This window comes from Oncorhynchus gorbuscha, linkage group LG07 (genome assembly GCF_021184085.1).
Source record: "Oncorhynchus gorbuscha isolate QuinsamMale2020 ecotype Even-year linkage group LG07, OgorEven_v1.0, whole genome shotgun sequence".
Classification (NCBI taxonomy): Eukaryota; Metazoa; Chordata; class Actinopteri; order Salmoniformes; family Salmonidae; genus Oncorhynchus; species Oncorhynchus gorbuscha.
Window position 1 is genome coordinate 44,227,564 of NC_060179.1, and position 11,975 is coordinate 44,239,538.

The window sequence follows — 11,975 nt, forward strand, 5'->3', positions numbered from 1 at the left end:
AAAAATGGCTACCTCAGTATTTTACGCAAGATTTTCTGCAGGAGACACCATGTGACCACTTGCTAAATATGCTCTCTTACGGATATTCTTCAATGGAAATGCATAAAAAGACGTCACAATGCTGTAGACACCTTGGGGAATACGTGGAAAACGTAAGCTCATTCGTAGCTCATTCACAGCCATATAAGGAGTCATCGGCATGAGGCGGTTTTAAAAAATGCGGCACTTCCTGGTTGGATTTTTATCTGGGTTTCGCCTTTAACATCAGTTCTGTGGCACTCACAGACAATATCTTTGCAGTTTTGGAAACGTCATAGTACCTTCTTTCCAAAGCTGTCAATTATATGCATAGTCGAGCATCTTTTTGTGACAAAATATCTTGTTTAAAACGGGAACGTTTTTCATCCAAAAATTCAAATAGCACCCCCTAAATCCAAGAGGTTAAGTTAAACTGACTATCCTACCGATCCTCGACTTTGGTGATGTCATTTACAAAATAGCTTCCAATACTCTACTCAGCAAACTGGATGCAGTCTATCATAGTGCCATCCGTTTTGTTACCAAAGCCCCTTATACCCTTATCCCACTGAGACCTGTATGCTCTAGTCGGCTGGCCCTCGCTACATATTCATCGCCAGACCCACTGGCTCCAGGTCATCTATAAGTCTATGCTAGGTAAAGCTCCGCCTTATCTCAGCTCACTGGTCACGATAACACCCACCAGTAGCACACGCTCCAGCGGGTATATCTCACTGGTCATACCCAAAGCCAACCCCTCCTTTTGCCGCCTTTCCTTCCAGTTCTCTGCTGCAGGTGACTGGAACGAATTGCAAAAATCGCTGAAGTTGGAGACGTACATTTTCCTCACTAAACATCAGCTAACCGAACAGCTAACTGAACGCTGCAGCTGTACATAGTCCATCTGTAAATATCCCACCCAATCTACCCACCTCATCCCCATATTGTTTTTATTTGCTTTTGTGCTCTTTTGCACACCAGTATCACTACTTGCACATCATCTGCTCATCATCATCTGCCCATCTATCACTCCAGTGGTAATCTGCTAAATTGCAATTACTTTACTACTATGGCCTATTTATTGCCTACCTCATCATGCCATTTGCCCACACTGTATATAGACCTTATTTTTTTTCTATTGTGTTATTGACTGTACGCTTGTTTATTCCATGTGTAACTCAGTGTTTGTGTCGCACTGCTTTGCTTTATCTTGGCCAGGTCGCAGATGTAAATGAGAACTTGTTCTCAACTAGCTTACCTGGTTAAATAAAGGGGAAATAAATAAATAAAATAAAACTCAAGCAGGTCCAGCATTTCCTCAGGTTTGTTTACCAATTTTTACAGGCGTTTTCTACTCAACTTTGGTGAGAGAATGCCAAGAGTGTGCAAAGCTGTCATCAAGGCAAAGGTTGGCTACTTTGAAGAATCTTAAATATAAAATATGATTTGTTTTCACTTTTTTGGTTACTACATGATTCCATATGTGTTATTTCATAGTTCTGATGTCTTCACTATTACATAATGTAGAAATTAGTAAAAATAAAGAAAAAACCCTTTAAGGATTAGGTGTGTTCAAACTTTTGACTGGCACTGTAAGTGAAGGAAAGTAGGCAAGGACAGGAATAAACTTTACACTATTGATTTATCCCCACGGGCATCCTCACTAACTGTTCATCAATAGTCTTCACTTCAGGCCGGAAGAGGAAACAATCTGGCCTTCCAAGCCCTCACTGTGAGCCCCCATGCTGCCAGGCCCCCGCTGGACACATTTGAATCTGCAACCCAATGCCAAGTGGGGCTGCGGAGCTGCGCTCTGTGGGATTGGATGTGTCACCCTATCCCCCACTTTGTGTCCCATTACCCAGCAGTTGTAATGCTCACACCAGTGTGACGTGTCTGGGGGTAGCGGGCGGGCAAGGTGAGCTGAGCTGGCCTGAAATGTACATTTAAATGAACCACAGCGACAGCTAGGGAACAGGGGGTGTTACATTACATCTGTGCCGCCCCACATACTCACAAAGAAATACATGCAGATACACAAATACACACACAGAACTCATTTGTGTCACACACTCAAACACACACAGAATGTCTTTCTTCTCTACCACAACACCCCCCCACACACACACACACACAGACAAGCATGCTTACCGGGGAGGGCGGGACAGGCCAGCTAGCTGTGTGTGTGGTAAGAAATGTCAGCGAGGGAGGCTTACCATTTATATTTCAGTGCTGTTGAGCCTCCTGCTCATCACGGGAGCCTGCTGTATTTGGGCTTGAGATAAGCTCTGTTAGGATCAATAAAACGGCCCTGTAAAGCAGCCAGGGGGAGCAGTGATGTGGAGAAATGCTGATGCATGAGGGAGCATATCACAACAAACAAATGACAAAGGTATTAAAGAATGTCTTAGAGTGTCCTTGAGATGACCCTCTATAGTAAGAGTTCAAAATGGATGAACAAGCTACCGGAGACAGAGGACTCTTAAAGCTGAGGTGTTGCCTTAGGGACTAAGGAAGAGTTAGAAGGATGTGACAACGGAAGGCGGCCACTCTGCTGGGCAGCTCAAGGTCACTTGGAGAGAGCTCTACCCAGGCAGGTCACCTCCTGGCCAGGCAACACAGAGAGGGCCAGGTGGTCACACTCTTCCCTTCTCACCACCAGAACTGGGTCACACCGAGTTGATGGATTCCTTTCTTTTGGACTTTCTCTCAAGTCTTTTTATGTCCATCATACATAGTTTATTGGCGTGCTCTGCTCTGGAGGCATTTGGTATTTTTGATGCAGGGATACCCTTGTTGACAAACCCAGTTGTCGGGCATACTGTTCCAACAGCCAATTCCATTATTCATCATCATGTTCTGTGTTAAATCTCACCAATTCATGTAGAATAGACACAAATGCAGCATTTTACGTGTGTTCCTTCACTTGTTCTAATAAGAGATTAAAGTATGTACCGTATGTTGTGTCCTTTGCAACCTGCATAGTAATAATAAAGTTATTAAATACAAATTGGAGTTTTCCTTATTCCATCTCGTTCTAAGGGCAGCTCTGCCTCGAGGGCAGGTCATTTCATTTGATTAAGTTTAGAGGTTGGGGTTGGGCTTTTAACATCCTTGTGTGTGGCAACCTGTGAGCCTATTGTTTATTTCAATCTCAGTGTGCTGATTGTTGAGCTTCCATTCAACCTGCTCTGGAGGCAGAGTTGCCCTCAGAACAAGAATGAATAAGGAGTTCTCTCTCTTGGTGTATGTTTTTATTTACCTAGGCAAGTCAGTTAAGAACAAAGTCTTGTTTACAATGATGGCCAAACCCTCCCCTAACCCGGACGACGCTGAGCCAATTGTGCGCTGCCTTATGCTACTCCCAATCACGGCTGGTTGTGATACAACCCGGGATCGAACCAGGGTCTGTAGTGACACCTCTTGCACTGAGCTGCAGTGCCTTAGACCACTGCGCCACTTGGGAGCCCACTGCTGTGTCTTGTTCAATTATGTTTTATTTCACTCTACTTAACTCCCTTTATCCTATTTCTTCTCTTTCCTCTCCTATCAGAATACATTGAGGAGAAATGGACATGCGTTTCCTTCCATGCATTTCCTCTACTGCAGCAGCAAATGGACTGGCAGGTCATGGAACTCTGATATGCAGTTTGAGAAAACCCAGGGGAATGGCCACGGCAGACAGTTTGGATCCCACCATGACCCCAGGACCTCTCAGAGACACTAGGAGGAAGAAGAGGGCAGGAGGTGTCCCAATAGTCTTAAGCTTCCTATTCCTTTTCTCGTTTCATTTGTGATATGTCTGGGATGTTTTCCTGATCATGTGACACTAATGTTATGGCTGCCAGTAGTGGGAAGTTTGTGGATTTCAGCTACCGGCAGACTGACTGACTGCGCCCTTCACCACTAGGTAAGTCAGTCGTGGTGTTTCCCTCACCACAGAGGGATAGACTACCGCTAACTCAGAGGTTCCCAAACTTTCTCACTAGGACTACCTGAATGTCCCAGCAGCTTTTTTCCCACCAGGGTATGACAAGCTAATTTCTTTCCTTTGGGGCTTAATAAAGTACAATCTCATCTCTTTCTGTTTCTTGGAACCCACCATGATGCTAGTTCTGCTGAATATAAAAATTGAAACATTTAATTATTCATTTTTCTTTTCAGCCTTTGTTTTCAAATATTCTATCTAATGAACGTGAGTACGAGCTCTTTCGGACAATTTTAGTCCCGGCGGACTCGCACCAGAGTTTTTGAAGCATCACGAGGAACAAGAGCGAACACAGTAGGAACACAGTAGGGGTTATTTATGCATGAAGGATCATTGTGCCATAGTACGTAGGGATGGCGGTTTCTTTTTTGTCTTGGTGAGAATAATAAAGGATCTTACAGTACAGCTTGGAGGGGTTTCTGTATAGACCTTCTACTGCAAAGAAATGCAGCTTGTAGGTGTACTGATTTATGCGTGTGTGTGTGCGTGTGTGTGTGTGTGTGTGTGTGTGTGTGTGTGTGTGTGTGTGTGTGTGTGTGTGTGTGTGTGTGTGTGTGTGTGTGTGTGTGTGTGTGTGTGTGTGTGTGTGTGTGTGTGTGTGTGTGTGTGTGTGTGTGTGTGCGAGCGAGCAAGCAAGCAAGCATGAATTGCATGTATAAAATTATGTACAGTACATCAATCAGATCTCTGAGCCTTTTACCGGTATGAGTGTTTCATTGATGAATTATTAATGTGCATCATATTCTAGTACAGTGGCCTGAATACAGTATAGGCAGATTCTAGTACAGTGGCCTGAATACAGTATAGGCAGATTCTAGTACAGTGGCCTGAATACAGTATAGGCAGATTCTAGTACAGTGGCCTGAATACAGTATAGGCAGATTCTAGTACAGTGGCCTGAATACAGTATAGGCAGATTCTAGTACAGTGGCCTGAATACAGTATGGGCAGATTCTAGTACAGTGGCCTGAATACAGTATAGGCAGATTCTAGTACAGTGGCCTGAATACAGTATAGGCAGATTCTAGTACAGTGGCCTGAATACAGTATGGGCAGATTCTAGTACAGTGGCCTGAATACAGTATGGGCAGATTCTAGTACAGTGGCCTGAATACAGTATAGGCAGATTCTAGTACAGTGGCCTGAATACAGTATGGGCAGATTCTAGTACAGTGGCCTGAATACAGTATGGGCAGATTCTAGTACAGTGGCCTGAATACAGTATAGGCAGATTCAATTGATGGTCTAGTTCACCCATGCACATACATTTGCTGAATTTCTTGAGGTAGAAAAAGACCAATCAAATTTAGAACCAACAATAATAAAAAATGAAATCCATAAAATACATGATTTAATTGAAAAGAACTACATTCCCCTGTTTATAGACTGTATACTGTAAGGATGTTGTACGTAAAACAATAATACTACATGGAAGGATATGAGTGACAGAGTTGTTAATAGAGTTTGTGTTGCTGCTTGTTGCTATACGGTTGTTATTGCTGTTTGACGTGTCCAAAGGACCCATCACAGGCCCCTTGAGTGGCCCCCTTTTGATAAGAGTGCATCAAGGTGCCTGCATCACTGGATGAATCCCATTTAATCCATTTTAAATCCCAGACAGACTATCCACTCAGTCAACAGGAACTATTAATGGGCCACTTCTGGTTGAATTATTCATCTGGATTACGTACTGTATGGTGCCCAGGTCTGGACAGGCTTCCTGCATACATGGGCACAAATCCTGGAGCCGCTGTGGCACCCACGTAACAGCCAGGCAGAGCTGTCCTTGGCTGGCCCTGAATGGCCTGGGGTGTGGGTGCAGCTAGGTTACGGCCCTATAGCTAGGTTATGGCTCTATAAGAGTGTGCGGCTCTCCTTGCTTTTTTAAAGTGTTCTACTCTGCTAGCCTGAATACAGTATAGGCAGATTCTAGTACAGTGGCCTCGCCTAAACAGGTGTGCAGTTTCTTTCGCCTCCACATACAGCCCTATAACCACCTGTCTTAGCCCTCCAGGTTTATCCCTCCAGCCTTAGCTCCCCTCTGGCCCTGGGCTATACAACAGTGCTGATGGTAGAAGAGGCCTCGGACTGTTCCTGCTTGGTGGGCAGAGACTTGAGGTACTCCAGGTGGCGGCGGGCGTCCTCTGTGTTGTTCCGGACGTAGTAGACCAGGTAGGAGATGACCATGGTGAACCAGCCGAACATTGTGACCAGCATGGCCACGTCTGTGGTCTTCTTCATCACCACGCACAGGTCCAGGTCCTGGGCCAGCAGGAAGGGCACGCCCTCTGCCCCCACGTCGGGCGGCTCTGACGTCTCGCACACGATGCCCGTCAGCGACAGGGGCTCCAGGTGGATGAAGGGCATGGCCAGCTGCAGGCTGCAGTCGCAGTGCCACGGGTTGTTGGTCAGGTTGGCGCGCGCCCGCAGCCCCTCGAAAGCCTCAGGGTTAAAGTTGACCAGTTTGTTGGAGGACAGGTCCAGAAAGGTGAGCGAGGGCCCCAGGCCCCTGAAGGCCCCTGGCTCCAGCTGGGCCAGCTCATTGTTCGAAAGGTCCAGCTCGCTGAGCATGGGCAGGTCCCAGAAGGCGTTGCTGGGGACCACAGTGAGCAGGTTGAAGTCCAGGTAGATGCGTTGCGTATCATTGGGCAGGTCCTGGGGGATCTCGGTGAGACGCAGGTTGCTGCACCGCACCGTCTTGCCACGGCCGTCGCTCTCGGAGCAGTAGCAGCCCTGGGAGCAGCTGGTGGAGGCATGGTGGAAGCAGAAGGTCATCAGTACCAGGCTGTGCAGCAGCAGACACATGACCACCGAGTGGCGCAGTAGCCAGCCACTCTCCAGAAGGGGCATGGTGCGATATGGGCATGTTCCAGAGAAGACCAACCTGGGAGAAGGGGCGGAGCCAGTGTCAACCTCCCCAATGGCTGTCAAGCCTATAGAGAAACAGGAAGCAGGATTGGTGGAGGGAGACAACACAACCTACTGATAGGAGAGGTACAAATTAACACCCTCCAGTAGCTGCAATTCGTCACCAACCGTGCAAAAAATCGACGATAAATAGTGTTTGGCCAGTAACCGAAAGGTTGCTGGTTCGAATCCCGAGCTGACTAGGTGAAAAATCTGTTGACGTGCCCTTGAGCAAGGAACCCTTATTGCTCCTTTAAGTCACTCTGGATAAGAGAATCTGCTAAATGACTAAAATGTAATGTAAAAAAGTTAAAAGTAGATGTGCTCAAGAAAGTTATTTTATACACAGATGCAGGATAACTAGCCCTGCGGTGAGGAGGCAGAGGGGATCTCGCAGTCTTGTTTCAGCACAGTTGGTTGACTAGACCATGTTTACAGGTCTAGCTTTAGGGAAAGGATGAGGATCCAAATCAAAAATCACACTGGCAAAAACAAGCATCAAGCAAAGAGAGCTTTGGTGTCACCGTGAGTCTATGATAATTGACTTCCCTGCAGTGCTGGCCTATTACAGTGCAGAGCTGCTGATCCCATTAACATAATCCATGTCTGCACCACAGTGACAGGGATATGAACAAAATGCTTTCGTCCTTAGACATATTTCACAAAAATACCCGACACATTATATTATACACAATGGGAATGCCGTTCTGTACTATACCTCTAACATTCTACCAACAAGGACTCCAGAATCTATCATTCTCTTTGAGCTTTGTATATTCTTTGTGCTATTGCGAAATTGTTTACTGTATTTAGTAACATTGCCAGAGCCGCTTGGCCATTTGGTCATTCAGCGCCACCACTGTGTTCATTAGGCTAATCAATAAACGTACTTATGTGCTCAGAACCAGGGTCATTTTGTCTGAAGTGCAAGTAACACTGAGGTAACAACTTGTTTGTGTGTCCTGTAATTCACACTTTTTATTTTGCATGTAAGCCTCTAAAAATAGTCTGTCCTCCGACCGTTAACACACTTCATTAATACCTGAACACCAACCATCTGCTATCCCATTACTAATCCTCTTAGGGAAAAAAAACAACTTAATGTCAATGGAACGTCATTGTACGTTGGCCATCCAACACCATTGTACGGCTAAATGCTAAAAAAGCATCAAAGGCAATCAAAACAGCCTTAGCACGTGGTGCGAGCAGCCATATCCTCTCCTGTAAAAACAATAGAGCATTAAACTCTCTGACTTTGGCTGGTTCTTCAAAATGGCTGGAGACCAGGGCAAGATCCACTTACCCAGATTAAAAAATGAAATCGATCTCTAAGTACCTCTTAGTATCACATGACGGAGGGAGTCGTCTAAGGGACGCATCCTAATAAGACTCATTGCAATAGACCAGACCAGTTGAAGGAATGCCAGGGCAATAGCCCTTGTAATGAGTCTGGGGAGAAAGAGAGATATGTCCAAAGCACCCAGAGTAGATCAAGACCGTCCCTATCAGCCCTGCCCTGTACTTCCTCCTCACAAAGACCCACTCAGATGATTATCCCCAATTCTTCCTTAGTGCTAAACAAAGAAGCCCGACGTATTTTAGTCTGCGGTCTTATTGAAAGGGTATATAGTGGAACAACACTGACTACAGATGACACCAAATGCCCAGGGATGTGAAAAGGCTGCCTAAATTGAACGGGGTGTAACACGGTGTTCCTGTGTAAGACAAGTGGTCGTTCTTCCATCATGCTCCACGTGGCCCTGACATTTCACTGACTTGGGGAGGGAGGGGGCAGAGCTATGGAGACCCAAAGGAAATTGGACACATGAGGACAGAGTTGTGAGAGTCCAAAGAGAGAGAATGACATCGAGAGAGAGAGAGAGAGAGAGAGGGGGGGTCTGAGGAGAGGAGGTAACATTACAATGACAACGGAGATGAACACAGAGGAAGGAACACTGAAGAGAGATGAATGAAATGTATAGCGGAAAGGGGGAAATATTTGCATGTCTGTCAATGAAAGGTGGAGGATGGATGACAGAGGGATGGATATGGTGATGGAGAGACAAGAGTGAGTGTCTGGATAAAGCTATGGGACATCAGGAGGAGAGAAAGAGAGCAACAACAACCTCATCAAAAAGGTCCAATCCGTTTATCTCAATGTCAAATAATTGGCAGTGAGTTTTGGAACTCTTTCTTATTGGTCTGTTAACGAATTTAACACATGGTGATGTCACCGTGGATGGCCAAAATTCCCTCCCACCAAAACAATATTTTCAAACAGCTCTTACACTATCATCGTTTTCACTTTCAACCTCAGTGTGGAAATAGATCTAGAAACACAGGTAAATCCCGTTCTTGACTGCACTGGGACTTTAAATCAATAGATCAGTACATTGGGTTAAATTCATTCTGTCCACAACCCACTGGGCACAGATGTAATTTCAATGTCTAGTTTTGATTTACATATGGTTGAATAGTCAACTAAGGTGACTTCAACGTTAAACCAATAGAAAATGTCACCATGTCATTGGATTTAGCTTAGAAGTTGGGTGAGAAAAAAGGTGGACAATGTCAGTGTGCCCTTGAGCAAGGCACTTAACCCTAACTGCTCTTGTAATTCGCTTCAGATAAGAGCGTTTGCTAAATCACGTAAATGTAATTCAACGTCATCACATTGAATGTCTTTGTTGAAATGATGTGGAAACATTGTTGATTCATAATTTAATTTGACACGACTCTCAAGACAAGAGCCCAAAGCTCAGTTTTGGCAGTTCATAAATTGACTGCAGTCAATATTACAATAATACATCTCAGACGCCAAGTGCGCAAGAGTAATCATTTAAACGGGTCCTAAATTTGCTCCACAACTCAGCCAAACAACAGCTTGAGCCGAATGAGATACAGGTTCCCTTTTCATTATTAATCAACATAATAATCATTGAGGAATTCAACTACGATGTCCTCAGTGCAAAGGATTGTCAAAGTTGTTCATGTATGATTTGGTGTGATTGTTAATTGTATTATCTTTCTGTCCAGACAACCAATGATAGGCCTGACCTGTCTAAGCAGGTCATGAGGATGATACATGGAAACGGGGCAGAGAGAGAGAGAGAGATAGAGAAGAGCTTTGAGGGAAATATCAATATGTTATTTTGAGATGCAGGCACTTAGATATCAGTCTAACCTTATTACCATTCTCTCCAAACACCACTCTTCGGTCCCTGTCCACCCAAATCACAAAAACATTTGTGTCTGATTAGGGACTCAGATTATTGTTGAATGCCTGCCTGATTTCCATTGGAAGCCCTCGTGCATTTATTTACAGAATAATACATTCTGGTAGAGAAACAGGAACACACGTTTTCATTAAAGGGGCAATACGCAGTTTAAACTATAATAAAGAGTCACCACGCTACTGTTTAAGTAAACAGCTAAGGGATAAGGCTGGAGAAATGTAACCACTCACAAATTCATACACATACCTATGGATACACGGACTGACCATACTTGATATTATATATACAAGTATAGGGCTATATAGTTAGTGTTTTTTTATTACATTGTTTACAAACCATGGAATAAAACAAGCTTATATTTTGGGTTGTGATGGGGTAAGCTCGAGGCATTTATAAGTTATATTCTTCAAAAATCAATCGGTACCATACATATAAGTAATTGAAAAGTAAAAATAAAATAAAAAGAATCACAGATTGTCCCTTTAAGTAGAACACAATTTAGATTTATTAGTCCATATAATAATATACAGCTGCAGGAATTAATTTACATTTTGAATGTTTACCCCTGCCTTTGAAATGTTTTATCAATTCAAATGAAAGCAATGAAGGAATTATTTAAGGATGGATCAAGTTTTTTATTAAATTGTTCACTTTGAAGGGTATTCAGACATACAATACATTCATACATAAAATGACTTAATCATAAATAATGACATGATTACCACTTGGGAAATTATGACGCTATTCTTTACTGTTATTTACACACTCACAAATATTTGACCTACTCCTTTTCTCTGCTTTAATATTCAGAAATGTCATTGTAAGCAAAAAGCGTGTCACCAATGCCTCCTGGGGAATTGATAGCTTTTTGATAAGCTAACACGGTTTGGTTTATTCTTAAACAATACTTTTCTGAGCCTGAATGTATTAAATACGTTGCAGTTATTTTTTCCCCCGTTATAGGCTAAGTGTATCTCAAATAACTAGCCTACAAGATACTGCATGCTGTATTTAAAAGTAGATGTTAATGTCTGTATATTGAAGTCACAGTAAAATGCATGCATTTTGCATAAGAACATGCACAAGCATCACTTACATCTTTAGCATTCTTCCTCTCCTTCGCATCGCAACATAATCACTTTAGTTTCAGAACAGTTTCAAATGGTCAAAATATATCAGAATTCATTCCACTCCAAACTGCAATTCGCCAATATTTTCGATCGCGTCAATGAGGTCCTCTGTTGCAATTCGGCCAATTTGTGCGAAGACCCACACTGACAACGGTGCGCAACACAGTAATGTACCTTTACTTGGGTGCTCGCTCAATGCAGCCTTTCAGTTTCCACGCAACCAGAAAACTAAGCAACACTGCTGTAGCCATCGGAAATTGGCAGGGACACGACACGCAAGGTGAGGCCGCCTATGGATGGCTTCATCCAAGCGTGTGATCCTGCCAATTATGACAAATAATGATGGTGCAAGCGGAAGCCACGGAGCGCAATGCATTTACACACTGAAAGGACATAGGCTACTGAAATCTGAAATCATTTTCCTACATAATAATGAAACTCCATTTGTTTGGTATTATAAGGTCTTCCAAAAGCTTGTATTTTGACCAACAGCTTTACAGATTTCAAGTACCCCACCTGTGGTCCCATATGTTCTCTATAGTAAACTGAGATTATTCAACAATCTCAGAAGAGTTATGACACAGTTGATATTAGAGATTTATTAGAATACACTGCACACATACACACAGCCATTGATTCTTGAATAATATAACTTATACATGCCTCAAGAGCTTATTTCAACTGTTGTATCTCGTC

At 43.6% G+C, this 11,975-nt stretch overlaps 1 protein-coding gene across 1 annotated transcript; it reads right to left on the reverse strand.

Moving 5' to 3' along the window:
• Positions 1-4,759: 4,759 nt before the first annotated feature.
• On the reverse strand, positions 4,760-11,486 carry LOC124039221 (leucine-rich repeat-containing protein 3B-like). The gene is made up of 2 exons (XM_046355124.1): positions 11,246-11,486; positions 4,760-6,939 (listed from the first exon to the last, which is right to left on the reverse strand). Exon 2 carries the CDS (start codon positions 6,854-6,856, stop codon positions 6,059-6,061), a length of 798 nt encoding a protein of 265 aa, XP_046211080.1. The 5' UTR covers positions 6,857-6,939; positions 11,246-11,486; the 3' UTR covers positions 4,760-6,058.
• Between the last annotated feature and the right edge of the window lie 489 nt (positions 11,487-11,975).

Bases quoted from the DNA above. Each gene is read 5' to 3' on its own strand.
- LOC124039221 (XM_046355124.1), bottom strand. From the start codon at position 6,856: ATGCCCCTTCTGGAGAGTGGCTGGCTACTGCGCCACTCGGTGGTCATG.